We start from the raw sequence: 19402 nt of genomic DNA, 5'->3' as shown, positions 1-19402 counted from the left end.
CAGACAAAAAAGAAAATTGGAATTGATGAATACAATTCAGGGGGTAAAATATGTAAGACAGTAAAATTCCAGTAGATGGCAGTAATACAACACTAAGGATGCCAGCTGCTGCATTTAAAGAAGGCTCTACCAAGCTATTCAAATAGTCTTTAAAACAGTGTTTGCATTTTTGCTGAAAAATGAAAGTAATGAAATTAAGTTTAAGAATTGTCTTTTTTACAACATTAATTTAAATTGGGAGATATAGATTGAGTATTTACCAAATATAACTTAACAAAATAATTTATTGGAACTATGGGAAAGTACGGTGGCCCTGAAGTGCAAATCACAACAGCAAATAGAAAAACGCAACAGCAAATCATAAAACACAACGGCAAATAGGAAAACACGACAGCAAATAGGAAAACACGACAGCAAATAGCAAAACACGACAGCAAACAGGAAAGCACGACAGCAAATATGAAAACACGACAGCAAATAGGAAAACACGACAGCAAATATGAAAACACGACAGCAAATACGAAAACAAAACGGCGTTAACTTCTATCGGAAAAGGTAGGGCCTATCTAGCAGAGGACGGAGCGTCCTGAAAGGACAGATGGACTGTCTGTCTGTTTGCTGTCGTGTTTTCCTATTTGCTGTCGTGTTTTCATGTTTGCTGTCGTGTTTTCCTATTTGCCGTTGTGTTTTCCTATTTGCCATTGTGTTTTATGATTTGCTGTTGCGTTTTTCTATTTGCTGTTGTGATTTGCACTTCAGGGCCACCGTAGAAAAGGATCTGAAAGTGACAAAGAACATAGGGCCTGTACAGTACGTTTTATGCCAGCCATGGGTGCATTGATGAGAACATGATGAGGATTAAACCTGCTGTCTCATGTGTTGGGTTGTAATAGCCTACCTGTCACCGACAGGGAGCTACCGCTGCCCTACAATGCCTTGCGTGTCATCCTGACGATCGAGACGATCCAGACGTTGGAGTCAGCTGACAGACAGCAGCCAATCACAGGGCGAACACAGGCTGAACCTCCTTTCAGTTTAGTGCCCTGAGAGTTGTCAAGGGTTTTGGTTGTGGAGTATCCGAGAGGGGAGCAAGGGCGGCTACGCTTGTACAATGCCGAATAAAACGAAAAAAGACAAGGTGAGTTGGGAATAAAGTTCGCATGAGGTGCTTTTCAGTGTTATTTATCGATAAACCGGCCTTGTAACAAGACAGTTAATATAACGTTAGCTTTCAGCGCTGTGTCCCATCATATTAACGTTAACGTTAGCAGACCTGCAAACGGCACCAGCTAACCCCTTTTTTGCCAACATGTTAGCACCAGCACTTGTGCTGCCTTATTTAAGTAAAACACCGTTATCCAGACGTGAGATAGTATGATTTGAATGCATATTCTTATGACGATGTGTGTGTGTTTTAAGTGTTAAGCAATTACTTAGTATCTTTAAAAAAACTAAAAGCCGGGGTCGTGTGAATGCTATTGACTCTGAAGTAACGTTAGCTAACGTTAGCTAGCAGCAGACTTGCCAGTGTATTCAAGCAGGAGAGAGAGAAAGAGAAAGAGAGAGAGAGAGAGACTGGGTGGTAGGCATGCTATATTTAGCTAGGATTTTTTTGTATGACGGCATTCACTGATAGACTGCTTACTTACGTTGTCAACCTACGTATTTGCTGTTGACTTAAGTACTTATACTTTTTCTTTCAGGAGTCATCTAAGTCTGGTAAAGTGGGCAAGAGTGGAGGACAAGAGAATTCAGAGCATGAGGTAACGTTAAGTTAACCCAGCCAGGACACTTTACTAGAAACTCTTCCTGGAAGGCAGGACACTGATATAATGTGAAAATGGACTGCATTATCTGCTCAACCCCTGCATTATCAGAGTGCATTGCTGTCCTTTGTATTCTGTGGAGCGTTCATATACAGGACAGTTGTGTACCTCGAACATGGTTGCCCTTTTCGTGACATATGCTGCTGTTTGTTGATAATCTGGTGCTTGTAGATGACATCAGTTTAGGGGCCAGCCAATCAGTTGAATTACCAAGGTCCCCCACTATTTGGATTGCTTACTAGTCATAGTATGCTTAAAAAAAGATAAGCTTTTATTAAATATTAATATACTGTCTTTGTGCATGCCTTCCATACTACTTTCCTAGCCACCCATAAGATAATCAGAATAATACAGCTAGTCAGATAAGTCAGCTAGCAGTATATGTCACTTAGTTGATCCTATTGTCGTTACTTTTACAGTATATGACACATCACAACGTGAGGCAATCAATATAGTTCAAAGGAAGCTAAAAAGTCCTTGCTATACTTTTATGTCTATTGGCTACAAAATAAATCAGTGTTTAATGCGGCAAGGAGACAGAGAAAAATGTAATAAAAAGGCAATCAAAAAGGACTGGTAATCTTGAATTCAAATTGAAAAGGAGAACACTCTACAGGATTGGGGCCTCAGAAATTAAAACAGAAGCGAGTCGACACTTCTGTCATAAACTCGTATCAAAAGCTTATGCACCATCTATGTAACCAGTTAAGATGTATAATGAAACGCTGAAAACATTGTAACATGGTCTGATTGACTTTTTTTGCTTGCATCTGGATGGGTCACACCTGGAAAAGCCAAAGGGGTGCATTTAGCCCACATTACAAACAGTTAAACTGGATTGTGTTGGCATCTGGTGTGAATCATTACGTCACATTATTGCACTGCATTGTCATGTACTGTATATGTAAAATGGTTTGGGGCCAGGTGCGCAGTACGGTTTCAAACACTATTCTCACTATAAAATGTGTCTGTTAACAAATTCAACAAACAACAGTGGTCAAGTCAAACTTATTTCATGACCTCTGCAATCACCATATATAAACATCAGTTTATCATGGTTCATCAGAACCATTATAGAAAGATTTCACCTTCCTTCTTTCTGCCAAGAATTGGAGGCTTTTCTTTTCACGGGAAGGGGAAAACCTTGATGCACTCTTTTTAGGGCTGGTATGACAGCTGACATCTGTTTGTGCAGCAAAACATGGTCCTCCTCTTTACTAGACATTAAATATTCATATTGTATCGGCTGTTGCCCACCTGTTAATATTTTAAGGTTGCTGTAATACACAGTCCACTTCGTTTTACAGTAATATAAAATGCATACTATGAGGCTTAAATAAGTTGTCTGCTCCCTATTTTGAAACCCATTTAAGACTGGGAATATTTTATTTACTGTAAATGTCACTTTAACCCTTGTATGGTGTTTGGGTCTGTGGGACCCATTTTCAATGTTTGCTAAAAGAATAATTATGCTATTTATCAGTTCTTCTAACTCAAACTCATTGGCCTTGGCTCATTTTCTGTGAAGAACATAAATAACTTCTTTTCAATGACTACACCGGTACACATAACTATTACATATGAAGTGTTTGGGTCTACTGGACCCGAGTGTAATTATTACAGTGTAATAATTGTAGGTGCTATGAAACTTAACTGTGTCCTCCTAACTGTGTGTGTGTCTGTGTGTCTCTGTGTGCGTCTGTATGTGTGCGTGTCTGAGTGTAGGTGTCTGCGTGCGGGAATGTTGTCTTTCTGCACCTGCTATTCCCACACAAAGTTACAAAATTGTTACATTTCAAGCACTTTCACCTGTTCTGCTTAAGTTCTAAGAAATAAGCACCAATAATCAAAGATCGTGTTTCTATTTTTTTTTAAACCTTTTTTTTATAATTGAATTTCCTTGTTTTCTCACATAAAACAAAAATGATCATAAATGGGATCTCACAGGAGTAAATGGCAAATATGAACCATAAATGGTGTATAGATCATTGGTAATTGAGCTAAAGTAAACTTCTGTTATGTATTTTTACATAAATTGTTATGGCTGTATTGATTTAAAAGCCTAATAATGTGGTGGGTCCACCAGACCCGGGAACATCGGCTGTGTAACAAAAATATGAACACTACACAAGGGTTAATGTATTGCCCAAAAATATATATTTCTAATTATCGTCTTAATGCCAATTATTAGTTACGAAGAATTTAGATATATCTTCCCCCACTGTCAACCTTCTTTTTCCCCCGCCAAATGTGGTTTTAGCTTCCTAGCTGTCTCTTACTGGGTAATAATAGCAAACAATAACAGCAAGCAGGATTGCTGTTATGTGTCAGCAGCCATGTGGCAGATCGACCACTGCCCCAACCTTGTGTCAAATTTAAATTGCTGCACTGCAAGCTGTTGTTGTTACCCCCCGCCCCTCCCTTTTGTCTCATATTCTTGGTAACCAGAAGTGTTTGAGACTGAAGGGAATGTGTGTAATATATAGGAAGGCTTCATTTCCTGTCCTGGTGACAATATCTGTGAGGAGGCTCATTCAAAGCATTACATTGGAAAAATCCTAGATGACAGATGTTTCTACTTTGGCGTAATGAACGTAGGCTACATGTAGAATACTTTAATTCCTATTTTTGTATTACATGGATATGTAATCTAGTTTGTGGCAGAGCCAGGCCAGCTCAGCTTTATTTCCCACTTTACTAGACAGCTTGCTAGTGGCCAAGCTCTTAAGCTCCAGTCTTGTAGTGCTGCACACTGTAACCAACTTTAGCTGGGTCTTAACTGAATTCAATAATTCCCCTGGGACTCAGGCCGACACAGCTGCATCTGGTGAAGTAAGCTCTGTGCCATCAGGTGTGTGTTAATGAATGGATCACAGCAGGCAGATGGAACCAGCTGTGAGAAACCTGCCACATTCAGTTGATCACAAATCAGGGTTATATCCAGCCCTACTATCCCCTGTGTGTGTGTTTTTACGTCTTCTGAGACACAGCTGGTTGGGTTAATGAGTGGATAAAAAAAAAGCCTGAATAGTTTGTTTTTTTCACTTGACATTGAGGCATCTCCACATAATTGTACTGTTTTTTATATATAGTATCTGTAGTATAGTATCTGTACTTGGGTAAAGTGTGGTTTATGACCTTAGTTACATAATGCAAGCCACTGTCTTTAAGTAAATGGTGACATACAGTATATAATTAAAATGTCCCATCTAGTGTATGGCAGTCACACAGTTTTATCATATTCCTAAAGAGGTCCTTGCACTCTCTTTCACACTCTGTGCACCACATGTGCTTGTGCTACCTCAGTGTCACTAATGTGGGTTATTCTCTTGTTTCGGCAGAGCTCTAACAGGAAGGCTAGCAATAATGTTCCTCCCACCACTCAGCTGCTGAAGGGGAAGCAGCCAGGTTCCCAGACACCTGTCAAAAAGGACAAGAGGCAAAGCTCCTCCCGTTTCAGCTTGAGCAACAACAGGGAGCTGCAGAAACTGCCTGCATTCAAAGGTATACTGGTGCAATCACTCATCTAATCACATAATTAACTAACTACCTAGTGCTCTAGGTTTTGGACTTGTTACACACATACACATACAAGCGCATTAAGGCCAGGCTGCTGTTTCCAGGCTGGAAGGTTTTGCACTTGGTTGTGGAATTGTAGGCAATTTGCCTTTTTTGTGGGCAAAAATAATAGGTTTAAAATGTTTTGAATCCTGAATTTAAGACTCAAGAAATCACCCAGAAGCCATACACAGGGCAGAATTTTCCTAGGCAGGTTGGTTAAGAAATCCCTGTAGTCTTGACACAGCTAAGTGCAGACTTTACAGACATGCATACTTATAAACACTCAGTTATTTTCTTTCCATGCTGAAACATCTATGAACATCCTCTGCTGCATCGTCCTCACTGTAATATCAAGCTGAGCATGACATTAAGCAATACATGGAAACAAACAGAGGACGTACATGGCATAGACTTTGCACTGGATTTGACCCAAGGGTCTATATTTAGTAGTAATCCAGAGATAAAGCTTTAATTCCATGGTCCTTGTGTTTCAGGATGTTGCCAGTGACCAGCAATGTCTGGCAGGCATCCTACTATTCCTTTTCTCTTCCCCCGCTAGTAGAAGAGAAATTGGCAGTTTTTTTGCAGATGTATATTGATGTTTACTTTAATGTCTAAACTCAGTGCCAGCATAGCGCTGGATGGAAAAGCAAGGAGTGGGCACTGCCGTTAGGCCTCTGGGCATACTATCTATTCATGTTTCTGTGTATGCATGCATGAATACACAGAACAATGTTGCCCACTGCCTTCTATCAGCACAATATATTATATAACCTGGTGTTGTATTGAAAACAAACGGCTATGAATGCATTATACTGTAGGTTATTTAATATGTGTGCACACAAACATGTCTGCAAAATCTGTTTAAAGAAACAGATTTTGCAGATGATAGTGGAAATAAGACAGCAGGAGAGTCAGTCACTCTGTAGGATGCAATAAAAAGTTTCTTATTATCAGTGCAAAATACAAATTTCTAATGTCTGGGAAATATCAAAACACAGAAAATACTTTGTGAGCCACTAAAAATAAAGGCCTTAATATGATTTTATTTATTCTTCAGAAAGAGTGCCTTTGTTTTTGTTTTTCTTCCTCGCGCTTTAAGTTAGAAAACCCTACTTAACAGACTAACGCACTAGAGCAAAGGCAGCATCCCTCTTCAGAGATAATTCACAAATGGTATTTCTCTCTTTAGAGACTTGGCTAAAAGAACAAAGTAGAGTTGCTATCCGTGACTTAAGGTGACCGCAGCTGTTGTGTTATTGTGTGCCATTTGTTCACCATTCAGTCTTATGTGTAAGTTTTGAATTAATGGACACACAATGGAGTTGATTCGACCATAAAATATACCTGTATCTTTATCATGGTTCGCCATCACCCTTGTGCTGTGTCAAGAAACCATTGAGCGTAACTTATTTTCTGATAAAGGCTGCTTACTTCCCACACCCCAATGGGAGCTTTGATAACACTCTGCAAAACATTATCCCACAGTGGCTCGGTCGATGTTATCACTTAGTCCTGTCCAAACAGGCTCCTCGCTTGGCCTGTTTTTCATTCCAGTCATGTTCACCACCTCCTGCTGGAAACACATGTCCGAGAGCCTGTCCTGCAGAGCCACAAGGTTGAGGCGAGACTAAAAACCCTGACCAGAAGCAGGCCTTTCCCCTTAACTCGCCTCAAACCCAAGTGTGCATGTTGTGACTCTAGAGTACATTTGAACTTTCTCAGCATTTGTATCCAGAAGAATGGCAGTAAAAATGCTTTATGTTGAAAATCTGATATGGTGAGGTTGTTTTATAAGGCCCTACCAAAGTACAAAAAAAAATCAAGAAATTAGTGTTTTGAATAAATGTTTACTGTAGCTTGTATACAGGAGATAAATGCTCTAAAGGTGCCTGTTTATTTCGTTGTGGTTTCGTTTTAACATAATTCCCAAGAAGTACAGATCAGCAACATTTGTTGCCTCTGTATGTGTTCATTTTTAAATCAGGCACTTTCCTGCGTGAAGCATCTGTCTCGTAGGGTTTGTCGCCATCTGCTGGTTTGAGTATCAAACATTTGATTTACTATAATGTTTGTTAACTGGGACAAACATTTCAATGTTTCAGTGTTTTTGCATATAAAGGCATTTTTGTCCATCTATGTTATGGAAGAAATTATATTTTAACATGGCACATGTATATATTTTTAGTCAAGCAATAACGCTTAACACCATCCCATTCAGTATCAGACTCATGAAGCCTCACAAGTTCAGCCTCTTTCCCCTCTCAGAAATAGTCTTTTCTTTGTATAAACAATAATATAATTATTTAATCCCTGGGTACATAACATTGTGCATCTAGTTTGTAAATCTACTCTGTAATTTCAAAGGTACACAGTGCTTTAGTATGTAGGAAGATGAGTCCCTGGCTTCTAATAGCATGATAAGTGACAGCAATATGACAGCTTTCATGTATTCCACTAAAATATGCAACTGTCTTTTGCCGTTGTCCTATTCCAGACACGTTCTCCACCAAGGAGAGAGGTGAAAATATAGTTTCTATAGTGGTTCTTATTTGAATACTAAATGAAACAATCCCCATGTAACTAGGGCTGGGACGATTCGTCGACATAGTCCATGTCATCAATTACGTAAATGCGTTGACACAAATAATTTGCGTCGGCGCGTCACTAAATAAAATAAATCAATAAAACTTGCGTGCCAATTAATTAATGTAATGCGGAACTAATGTAATGTGGAACTACTATTAGATACGCGGGGTCTAGGGACACCTAATCTGTAGCCCCGCCTTAGCTCTGAAGCTAGCCAAGCTCCTCCGCCTACATGCGTTTTTTTTGTCAGGTCGACGGTCCAGTGAGTGAGTCAGAGATGGCAGCATGAAGTATGGCGAGTGGTGGCGACCCACAAGAGTCCGGCCTCTTTTAAGATCGCAAGTTTGAGACTGTATGGCTGCAGCCTGGAGCCTCCCGTGTCATGCCGTCTCGTCTCATGCCATCCCCGCCTCGAAAACTTAGGTCTTCGGGTCAGTTCCAGTAGCAGGCTACAGGCGAGAGAGTGGTGGATAAGACGAGGACTGTGTGTCGGCGTTGTTCAGCAGTTGTTGGGTATGTGAGTGGAAATACATCTAACGTGCTAACACATATCCGACGCCATCACCCAGATGTGCCAATCACTGGAACAAGACAAAAAAACTGTCCAACTTCTCCTCCCTAAAGTGCTTAACCAGCCTTTAGATACAAATAATTAAAGTTAAATTAATCCTACATGTAACATCAGTTACTAAAGAAGTTACATCACTTACTATTGAAACAGAGTGTACTATTGTTTGCTTTATACCGTCAGTTTATCATAGAGTTTACTTATGTGTCGCCTACATGTATTATTCTTACACGTTAGCAGAGTCAAACCTATCAAACGAGAAAGCTTAAAGGTCCAATGTGTCGGAATTTCTCCCATCTAGCGCTGAGATCATATATTGCAATCAACTCTCTCGCACCACGCAGTTCAAAGTAAGTATTACAGCTACGGGTAGCCTTCACGCTTCAAAAAGCCGGTCTCTTGTTCTTTTCAATATCCTTTTTCTGGGCGAAGAAGAAGACTCCTGTGTCTGAAATTTGGATTTTGAATACGTGTGGTCCTCCATGTTTCCTTCTTCAAACTTGCCGGGGCTCGGAAGCGACGATATTAGCATTAGCAGTAGGGCTGCACGATATTTTGTTTCATCGTCTACATCGCGATGTGCGCATGTGCGCTAGTCACAACGCAGGACGTTGCGATGTTGACGCTACAACTTCTTTGCTGCTTGATACAAAAGTAAACTTTCACCGTTCTCCTTTTCCATGATTGTTACCGGCCGACCCTTCCCCTTTAAGACAGGTGGTCATGTGACGTAACGTTAGTCCGACGGGGGTGGGGGGTTGTTATGGGAAGTGAGGCTATCCCGTGTGTAGAAAAGTACCGTAAGCGGCAGCTGCCACTGACACAGTGATGCACATGCTTTGGTGATGGTAAATATTCATGAAAAAGGACAAGTTTGCAGACGGGCAACACAGATTTTGATAATGAACAACTAAACACGTTACACACTTGACCTTTTAATGTTAATCCCTTCTTTGTAAAGTTCTTTTTTCACAAGTTATTGTCTTGTTTGTTTTTAACCGCAAGGGTAAAACTTAGAAACTAAAGTTTTAGTGTCGGGCAGGGAAATCATGTTTGAAGTGACACTGAATGTCGATACATTTTTTTAACATTGCAGGCAGATTCTTAAAGCAGGATGCAAAAGAGCAAGGCAGGTTTCAGGGAAGGGTTTCCTCTATCACTCCTGCAGGTGGTACAGGAAAAGACTCCCACACCTCATGAGAGAGACTTCCCTGGTTAATCATCTCACATAAAACAACTCCGCTCTCATACTCAGTTATTTTAAGGAACAGCCTTGAAATATTCCTCAGTTAAGTAACACAGTTTTAGTGGCAGTATTTTTATGGTGATTTGGATTGAGTGTATTCAGCTTAAAGTCATGCAGCCACAGGTGTTCGCACTTAGCATGTACAACGTTTGTGATTGCCAGTGTCCCAAAATGGTACCAAAAGCCTATATTGCAGTCGAGAATCTTTAGGGTTTGTCCCTTCGTATTTTAAGTCTTTTTGTGAAAGTAATACAGAGCAGTCATAATGAACATGGCAGTTCTAATTTGAACAGATCCCTTTTCAAAAGAGTTAGAGGAAGCAGATAAATGAGAATTGATTTAGGATACTAATAACAGCTGTGTTTCTATGATTGAAAACGGCTTTAGGGGAACATTAAGTTCAGCCACTGTTAAAATGGCCTCAGCTGTGTTGATAGGTCTGTTTCTCCAAATAGATTTGAGCCCAAAGCGTTTATTAAAGAGAACCATGACATTGAAGATCAGCCGATTTGTAAATGAACCACTCAACTGTGTATTTTAGGCCGACCTCCTGCTATTGATGCTGAATTTAGAACACAAGCAATGGTGGCTCAAAAGTTCACTCTCTTGCCACTGCCAGAAATAACAAAGACATGGCAAAATGCTCAAGCTCATGACTGCATGTGCCAAAGGAGCATTTGGAGAGTATTGTTTAACAAGCAAGTGTGTTTAGTGTTGTCTTTGTCAGAACAACAGATGTTCTGATGGGAGGTTGCCCCATGACTAGATGCCAGGCTACAGTGGTGTGAAAAAGTGTTTGCCCCCTTCCTCATTTCCTGTTCCTTTGCATGTTTGTCACACTTAAGTGTTTCGGAACATCAAACCAATTTAAACAATAGTCAAGGACAACACAAGTAAACACAAAATGCAATTTGTAAATGAAGGTGTTAATTATTAAAGGTGAAAAAAAATCCAAACCATCATGGCCCTGTGTGAAAAAGTGATTGCCCCCTAAACCTAATAACTGGTTGGGCCACCCTTAGCAGCAACAACTGCAACCAAGCGTTTGCGATAACGTGCAATGAGGCTTTTACAGCGTCCTGGAGGAATTTTGGCCCACTCATCTTTGCAGAATTGTCCTAATTCAGTTACATTAGAGGGTTTTCGAGCATGAACGGCCTTTTTAAGGTCATACCACAACATCTCAATAGGATTCAGGTCAGGACTTTGGCCAGGCCACTCCAAAGTCTTCATTTAGTTTTTCTTCAGCCATTCGGTGGTGGACTTGCTGGTGTGTTTAGGATCATTGTCCTGCTGCAGAACCCAAGTTCGTTTCAGCTTGAGTACACGAACAGATGGTCGGACATTCTCCTTCAGGATCTCTTGGTAGACAGCAGAATTCATAGTTCCTTTTATCACGGCAAGTCTTCCAGGTCCTGAAGCAGCAAACAGCCCCAGACCATCACACTACCACCACCATATTTTACAGTTGGTATAATGTTCTTTTATGAAATGCAGTGTTCCTTCTACGCCAGATATACTTGGACACACACCTTCCAAAGAGTTCCACTTTTTGTCTCATCGGTCCACAGAATGTTGTCCCAAAAGTCTTGGGGATCATCAAGATGTGTTCTGGAGAAATTGAGACAAGCTTTGATGTTCTTTTGCTCAGCAGTGGTTTTCTCCTTGAACTCTGCCATGCAGGCCATTTTTTGCCCAGTCTTTTCCTGATGGTGGAGGCATGAACGCTGACCTTAACTGAGGCAAGTGAGGCCTGCAGTTCTTTGGACGTTGTTGTGGGGGTCTTTGTGACCTCTTGATGAGTCGTCGCTGCGCTCTTGGGGTAATTTTGGGCGGCCGGCCACTCCTGGGAAGGTTCACCACTGTTCCATGTCTTCGCCATTTGTGGATAATGGCTCTCACTGTGGTTCGCTGGATTCCCAAAGCTTTGGAAATGGCTTTATAACCCTTTCCAGACTGATAGATCTCAATTACTTTCTTTCTCAATTGTTCCTGAATTTCTTTGGGTCTCGGCATGATGTGTAGCTTTTAAGGATCTTCTGGTGGACCTTACTGTGTCAAGCAGCTCCTATTTAAGTGATGCCTTGATTGTGAACAGGTGTGGCAATAATCAGGCCTGGGTGTGGCTAGAGAAATTGAACTCAGGTGTGGACAACCACAGTTATAGTATGTTTTAACAAGGGGGGCAATCACTTTTTCACACAGGGCCATGATGGTTTGGATTTTTTTTCTCCTTTAATAATAAACACCTTCATTTACAAATTGCATTTTGTGTTTACTTGTGTTGTCCTTGACTTTTGTTTAAATTGGTTTGATGTTCCGAAACACTTAAGTGTGACAAACATGCAAAGGAACAGGAAATGAGGAAGGGGGCAAACACTTTTTCACACCACTGTAGATGTTAAAGTTCTATCATACTGCTAAATCAATCATTATGCTGGGGATTATTATTAAAAATAAGAAGATTTAAAACAAAAAAGGAATATTCCTTTTTTGTTTTAAATCTTCTTATTTGTAATAATAATCCCCAGAATAATGATTTAAATCTTCTTATTTTTATTTTACAATGTCTGTTACAAACAGTTTAAGACATTCAAGGTTTCTGACATTGCAAATATTAGATGGCTGACATTACAGTTTGCAGCCAGTGTACAAGAGGCAAACCAGAAACCTGGGAGAGTTTAATTAGGGAGAAAAACGCAGTGAAATCAATGATCTTGGGTTATATGTTTTTCTTCTTGAGAGTAAGCTGCTAGCTAGAGTTAACAAGCATGGAAGTTCTCCTTGCAAGCACCACCCCTTACATAATATTTTGTCAAATCTAATTTTTGCTTATGTTACCCCCTTTCTGATGATCCTTAATTAAAAGAGCAGCACAAATACCATATCATCCAGTTGCACAAAATCAAGCTGCAGCCGTCTCTGAGAAAGAAGGAACTTTTATTCTGCACTCAGCAGTCAAACATACTATAACACTAAAACAATGCTGTTAAACAGGTGATGAGAACCTATACCAAGCAGATGCAAACAGACCTTAGAAATCAGGTGCTCTAGCCAAATGCGACATCTCAACTTGAACCACCCCAACACCTCCTGCATTTCCAAAGCAGAAGTACAGACCCACAGGGAGGAACTGAGACACCCTATTATGTGTGAACTAACCGTGCATGCTATTAATTTAGTTGTATGTATGTCACTTTATATAATCTTGACAATCTAAATGAATGCTCAAACTAATTTTAAATGTGTTGAGGTGTGTAAACCGTGAGACATGACACTTCACAGAAGGGAAACATACATGTTAGCATGCTATACCCAAGCTTTACATTTTACATAGAAAATGTGTGTGTGGACTGTCTTCGTTTGTACAGATCTGATTATATAATGCTAATCCTCGTAGGAATGTGCAAAGTCAGATTGCACAGGAAATTACTTTTCCGTTGGTAATTTCTCTGATTTGCTATTTTTCATGGAGTGCCCCTTTTTAAAATGTGATGTGTGTGTATCTGTGTGCATGTACTGTATGCCCACGATCCTTGCGGCATGATGACATACAGTACACATTGGGATTGGTTATTTAATGACGGGTGTGCAGTGGGTGGATGCACACTATATGACTCAACCTTTCTACCTAAACTGGTGTAATGGTTACAGGATTTTAGAGAGCAATGTCTGATATGGCGAAGTAGGATTGTGCATTTGAAGGGCACCTTACTTAGTTCGTGAGAATGATTTCAGTGTGTTAAGCTGTCTGCGTCACTGTAGATTTGCCCTTTTCCTGCACAGCTTTACAGTGCAGGGTTTTGTCTGCAGAGCTTCTGAGACAGAGTGCTGCTCTCTGCATATGCACATCCTGTGTTGCTCACATTGAGACTTCCTGCCTTCCTGTTTCTCTGTACACCTGGGCTCAGGCTGTGCTCCTGGAGAGCCATCTGTCATGCAACCACTTACACACATGCACACAAAGACAAGACACACATAAAAAGGGCTTTTATCTGGCAAACAGTGTTATACCCCTTTCACACCAAGGGCTTAACCATAGTTGACTTTGTGTTTGAAAGGGTAACCCACGTTTATCGACTCGGCTTCGCGACCCAGGTCGAGAGGTGGGTCAGACACGGGTCGATGTCGAGGTATTACAAACTGCCTATATGTTCAGTGTTTTCCCTAGGTTTGTGGAAGACTCAGGTGCACATATTTGGGGTGGTGTTTTAGGGGTCCTTCCTCAAGAAAATGTTGTTTTTCAATGAAACAACCTATGCAGTTTCACAACATTTTTGACCATTATTATTACTACCATATCTGTGTCTAAAACATTGGAAAAGCTAGAGCAAATAATAAATACCACCCAAAAAGCTTAAAGACAAAACTTGCTAAAAAAGTCCACTGAGGACCAACTACAATCATTAGATCTGAGAAAAGTAATTTAGTTAGTATTGATGCTCACATTGATTTGACAATGACTTGACGATGGTGCCCAAAACAGCTTGGGTTCTGTGCATAAGTCAAGTTGTCAATTCTGCAATATGTGCCGGACATACAGAGCAATTGAAAATCAGCCTTATATTGATAGGAAAAACCCTGATAGGAATGTGTAGTTAATGGCCTTATTCTGCTATTTGAATTACAGAATGGGCTAAACTGATGAGCAGATTTGTAGTTTGTGCTTTAAAACTCTTGATAGATGTAGCTGCTCTCGCTCCAATCACACTAACAGTCCCAACCCTTCCCCCTCAGCCCACCAGCCAATCCCTTTCACTCATGTTTATTTATACTGACAGCCAGCCCATGTGATTGCAGCCAGCCAACCAGGCAGCTGCATTGGGGGATGACATCACTAACTAGCTGGTTCCCTCCAGCAGCAGGGGAGCTTCATTTTCTGCTCCGAGTGTTCGTGCTAAAATGGAGGCTGGCTCCTCGCCTTAGCCTGGGCTGCCCTCTTCTCCCCTGTATCCTGCCTCAGCTCACTGATGTTGGCATGCACTAGAACTGCCAGCGGAATGGTTCTGGATGCACCAAGCTCCAATGGGCCTTTCCAGCCTGTGGCCCTCATGCATTTTAGAGGTGAGAATAGGAAATCTGACTCATCTGCTGTTCTGTGTTTGTGTGTTTCAAGGGGGGATAGGCAAGAATGTTGTTGCCATTTAACTGCAGCTGCTCATTTGGATTTCGTAGAAAGAAAATATTTGGTACAGATGACTTTTCTAAAAGTTGCTGCAAGAGACTTTTAGCATTTATCTTTCTTAGTGTATGTTGCATGTGTGTTTTTGGAAGAGGAAGCGGCGGATTGTGTGTGTATGTCAATGAGGAAGGGTTTTGCCAAGACATGCATAGCTTAGCTTCAGTCAGGGAGGGAGGGCGAAAGAGTGAGAAGGAGTGCTAGTTTTGAGTCTCCCATCCCCCATCAAGACTGCTGATGTCATAGGAAGTGAGGTCAAAGCTTGTTGTCAGTGTGCACGTCTGTATTGTATTGTATATGAGTATCTTGTGTCAGTTGACACACGTAAGTTGAAAAGTGGAGATGCTCTGCTTGTTGTTGCTGAATCTCCGGTAGGCCCCGAGTTACGGTCCAACCAGTGCTGAGCATGGGAAACTGACCCTAGCTCAATGCCAAGAGTACCTCCTGAATAAGTGTTTGTTCATATATTATTTTCTTTGCGATCAATCCTTTTCCTGAAACCGATGTGGCATGTTAACATGCAGCTGATTAATATGTGCTACTATCGGCGAGAAGTTAGTGTCACATTGGCCCTCATTTATGAAATGTGCGTACGACCTAAAACAGGCGTAGGACGGGTGTACGCCGATTCCTACGCAAAGCAAGGCATTTATCAGTTTGAACGTGAGCGTAGGCTGTGATAAAATCTCACGTCTGGTCTGAACTCGTGCACGCAAGTTTTCGAGTCATTGTGGACTTACGGTGCAGCATATAATCAGTTTAACAGGAGAAGTCATCAGTTGATCACTTATCAGCAATGGTAGATCTGGGTCTTTTAGAGGACCTCTATGCACCGGTACAACAGTGCACGCGTACGCGCACGGGCCACGGTGGAGCGCTCCATCGGATTGATTAAGGGCAGATGGCTCTGTCTTGCATTAGCGGGGCGGGGGGGCATACACGGCAGAAAAAGTCTGCAACATTGTTTTAGCCTGTGGGGTTCTGCACAACATCACGCAGGAAAACAGGGTGCCATAAATGTAGTGATGGAGCCAGATGACCCGATGCCCAGAGAGCAGTGTCCAGCACAGCCCCAACTGGTGCTATACGGATGAGACAGGATATTATTCCTCGCTTTTAAAAGGTATAGTGTAGAGGTGTGAATCTTCACTGATCTTTTGATTCGATTACGATTGTCATGTCTTCGATTCAATATCATGATGCGTCAAATACATTTTTCCAATAAAGCCATATAGGATATTTAATTCATAGCTTTTCAAGCTTCAAAAACAAAACATTCTGCAGTGCTCTAATACTAAATACATTGGATACATAAAACTACAGCACTGAGCACATGGCACTTCCTGAATGTGCAAAACATAACAGAATATGTAAACAGAAAGGTTGTTAGGCATACATTAAATTGTAAACAGAAATAATCGATTATGGCCCGGCCGATTATCGATGCAGCATCGTCTATGTCCACGATTCGATGCGTCGATTATTTGATTAATTTCAACACCTCTAGTATAGTGTTATGTTTGGCAATGATACTCAATACAGGAAACATGACTATGCACAACATTTTTTATTTATTCTTCAGGTTTTTTTGGTCATTAATGGCCACAAGTAAACGATTTATTTCTGCCATTGAGTTATTTCGGCTTGTTTTTCTTTTTTTGTGGTCCAGCACTTGGGGCGGAGGACACGCGCTCTCCCTCACAGCTGTTACCTGGTTCTGACTCATGTAAAATAAAAGACACTGCATAAACTCCGCTACTGTGTGTTTATTTAAATATAGATACACCATGTAGGCCTAAGAGATAGCATTATAAGCCTATTACTATTAGGACTATACATATGTCAAGGATGTATAAATTAAATAAACTTCAGCTGGAGTCTGATTTACTACGGCAACACTGTTGACTGCATCAGTGATCTCTTTCCATTCCGCATTCTTTCTACAGCCTTTAATACCAGTTTTCAGGCTGCCAAATAGTACACATGTTGGTGCAAATGAACCTGAGACATCAGGGTTTCCATCTCCACCTCTGAAAAGTTCCGTTTCTCAGCCGGATTACGTCTCGCCATGTCGTAAATTGTAGGGGTGAGGCCTCAAAACCGAGAATATATTGGGGCGTGGTATTTAAATTACGATCGTTTCCAGCCGCTGCATTTATAAATGTACGACCATTCTTACACTCTTTGGTGATACGAACGTTTCATGAATCGCACGTGAAGCCTGTCGTAAGATGATTTCTGCGCTCATATCTGCGCTGGTTTTTTACATTAGGTTGATAAATGAGGGCCATTGTGACTTGCGTGGGTGTTAAAATGGCCTCATACTGTTTAAAATCATGCAGATAATTGTAGCCCCATAATAGCACATACCGGTAGCCACGTCTTTGCATTGGTTGGCCTGTGATGCATTGACACAGAATATGCACAAAGTATTTGCCACTGGTGGCAGTTTATTAATCGGTTCATTGAATATTCACCAGTAGACATTGTGGTATATCTACTTGGGAGTAATTTGTGTCCATGACCGGTTTCCTGTGTGCACGCTGGAGCCTTTAGATGAGTAAAGGTTAGTTCCCCATCCATGCAGAGAGCCCCGTGTGTGAAGTCGCACAGCATGTCTCTTAATATTTTAGGCCTGTTTGGAAAACCTAGTACTGTTGTGTAACAGGAGCTGGTAGACCTTTTGGCACTCAGGGGTTGATGAGATGAGGTGCTCATGGGGGGACCCGTGTCCAGCTAGTTTGTAACCGGCACTGACCTTTCAGGTACTGATGAATTGAACCTAAAATCCCTTGGTTAAACTTTGAATAAAAACGGATGATCTACATTAATAAACTTAAGTACTTCTAAAACACTTAGCTGCCAAGGTGATGATTTAGGGGTGTCCTAGTTAAAGGGCCACATTAATCTCATGTTTTTTCCTCTTCAGTGTCAAAAAAGGGCTGAATAGTTTTTGTAGGTATTGCGCATATATATATATATATATATATATATATATATATATATATATATATATATATATATATAATTTGTTTTGTTTGGACTGTTTCTGATACAATGAAACTTATTTTGATGTTGAATAATAAGGGCAGTTGCTTCATTTTTTTGTTTCATTATTATATCAATCTTTCTAGTTTTGTGTCTGTAGGAACGTTTTTGCACTGTCCTTAAGGAATTTGTTGTCACAGTGATAAAGCTGTGTTTAAGGCTCTACCTGTTGCATACCAAACCATATTCCCACTATGTTTAAATCTATATATATATATATATATATATATATATATATATATATATATATATATATATATATATATATATAAAAAAAGAAATGGAGAGAAATAGTACAATAATGGACACAAAGTCTTCCCCAGAAAAGTTATATTGCTCATTGGCAGTAGCTTGTTGGAAAGGAAGACCGAACAAAAGAATATACTCAGCTGTGTCTTACATAAACACAGTGTTGAAACATAAAACAGATCCCCATTAGGGTTCTCCACCGTTGTGGTGGCCAAAGCTCAGGGGTTAAGCAAATTGCCAGCTGTTTGACCTTTTGATGCGGTCAATTAGATCCTGTTTGTGGCCAGAAGCGGCCAGAAGTTTGGATAGAGGGAATGAAGTATGATGTTACTGCAGAGCTACTTACAGACTTGTCACTATTCTACACTGTATCTGAATATAGACGTAACTTTTTTTTAGGGCTGTCAATCGATTAAAAAATGTAATCTAATTAATTACATACTCTGTGATTAATTAATCGAAATTAATCGCATACATAATTAACGGTGCCTGAACCGATACCTTTTAAGAAAGTAAAAAAAAAAAAAAAAAATGGTACTAAACAACAGTTGGTGGCATTAAGAACGGCTTGTTTATTGCTAAGGCCATATGGTCAAAATGAAATGATTTAATAATAATGTATAACAATAACTAATTTCAGTAGTAAATTGCTGTTGAACCATCAAATGGGAAAAGAACATTTACAATAACTTCAAATGCACCACGAGACTGTAGTTTACCAGTTTCATTGAACGCATCATCTGTGTTGTTTCTCCGATGGCAGCTGCAGATTGTTACAGATTAATCTGCGTTATTTTTTTTAACGCGTTATTTGTTCTCAGATTAATTAATTGAAATTAACGCGTTGTTTTGACAGCCTTACTTTTTTTTTGTAATCGGTGTGTCTGGACGACTGCTTGTTTCGTGCTGCATAAACAAGCCCTTAAGGCTGATGCACAGTCAAAAAACAACTCGTATGACGCCTCGTCCACCGCCCCCAGGAAACCTAAGTAGTTGTAAATGTGTTTCTACGAGTGCTCTGTTTGGGTAGAAATATAACGCAGACGCATTTCGGCTCAAGAAATCAATAAATAGGCAAATGTACAGAAAAGAAACATAGCATTTACTGTAGGGCTGGGCAATATAACGATATATGG

General features: G+C 40.4%; 1 protein-coding gene across 2 annotated transcripts in view; it reads left to right on the top strand.

Annotated features, from left to right (window-relative positions):
- Positions 1-1029: 1029 nt before the first annotated feature.
- The window catches only part of ppp2r5cb (protein phosphatase 2, regulatory subunit B', gamma b), a 31794-nt gene continuing 13421 nt past the window's right edge, over positions 1030-19402 (top strand). The window contains exons 1-3 of one of the 2 annotated variants that reach the window (XM_078274158.1): positions 1030-1138; positions 1704-1763; positions 5168-5330. In XM_078274158.1, coding sequence (XP_078130284.1) covers positions 1112-1138; positions 1704-1763; positions 5168-5330 — 250 coding nt within the window. In that variant the 5' untranslated portion in view covers positions 1030-1111. Of the gene's footprint in view, positions 1139-1703; positions 1764-5167; positions 5331-14635; positions 14855-19402 lie in introns of those variants that run through there. The other variant, XM_078274159.1, reaches the window with a different exon arrangement.

This window comes from Sander vitreus, chromosome 18 (genome assembly GCF_031162955.1).
Source record: "Sander vitreus isolate 19-12246 chromosome 18, sanVit1, whole genome shotgun sequence".
NCBI classification, from domain to species: Eukaryota; Metazoa; Chordata; class Actinopteri; order Perciformes; family Percidae; genus Sander; species Sander vitreus.
This window is presented reverse-complemented; position numbering and strand designations above follow the sequence as displayed.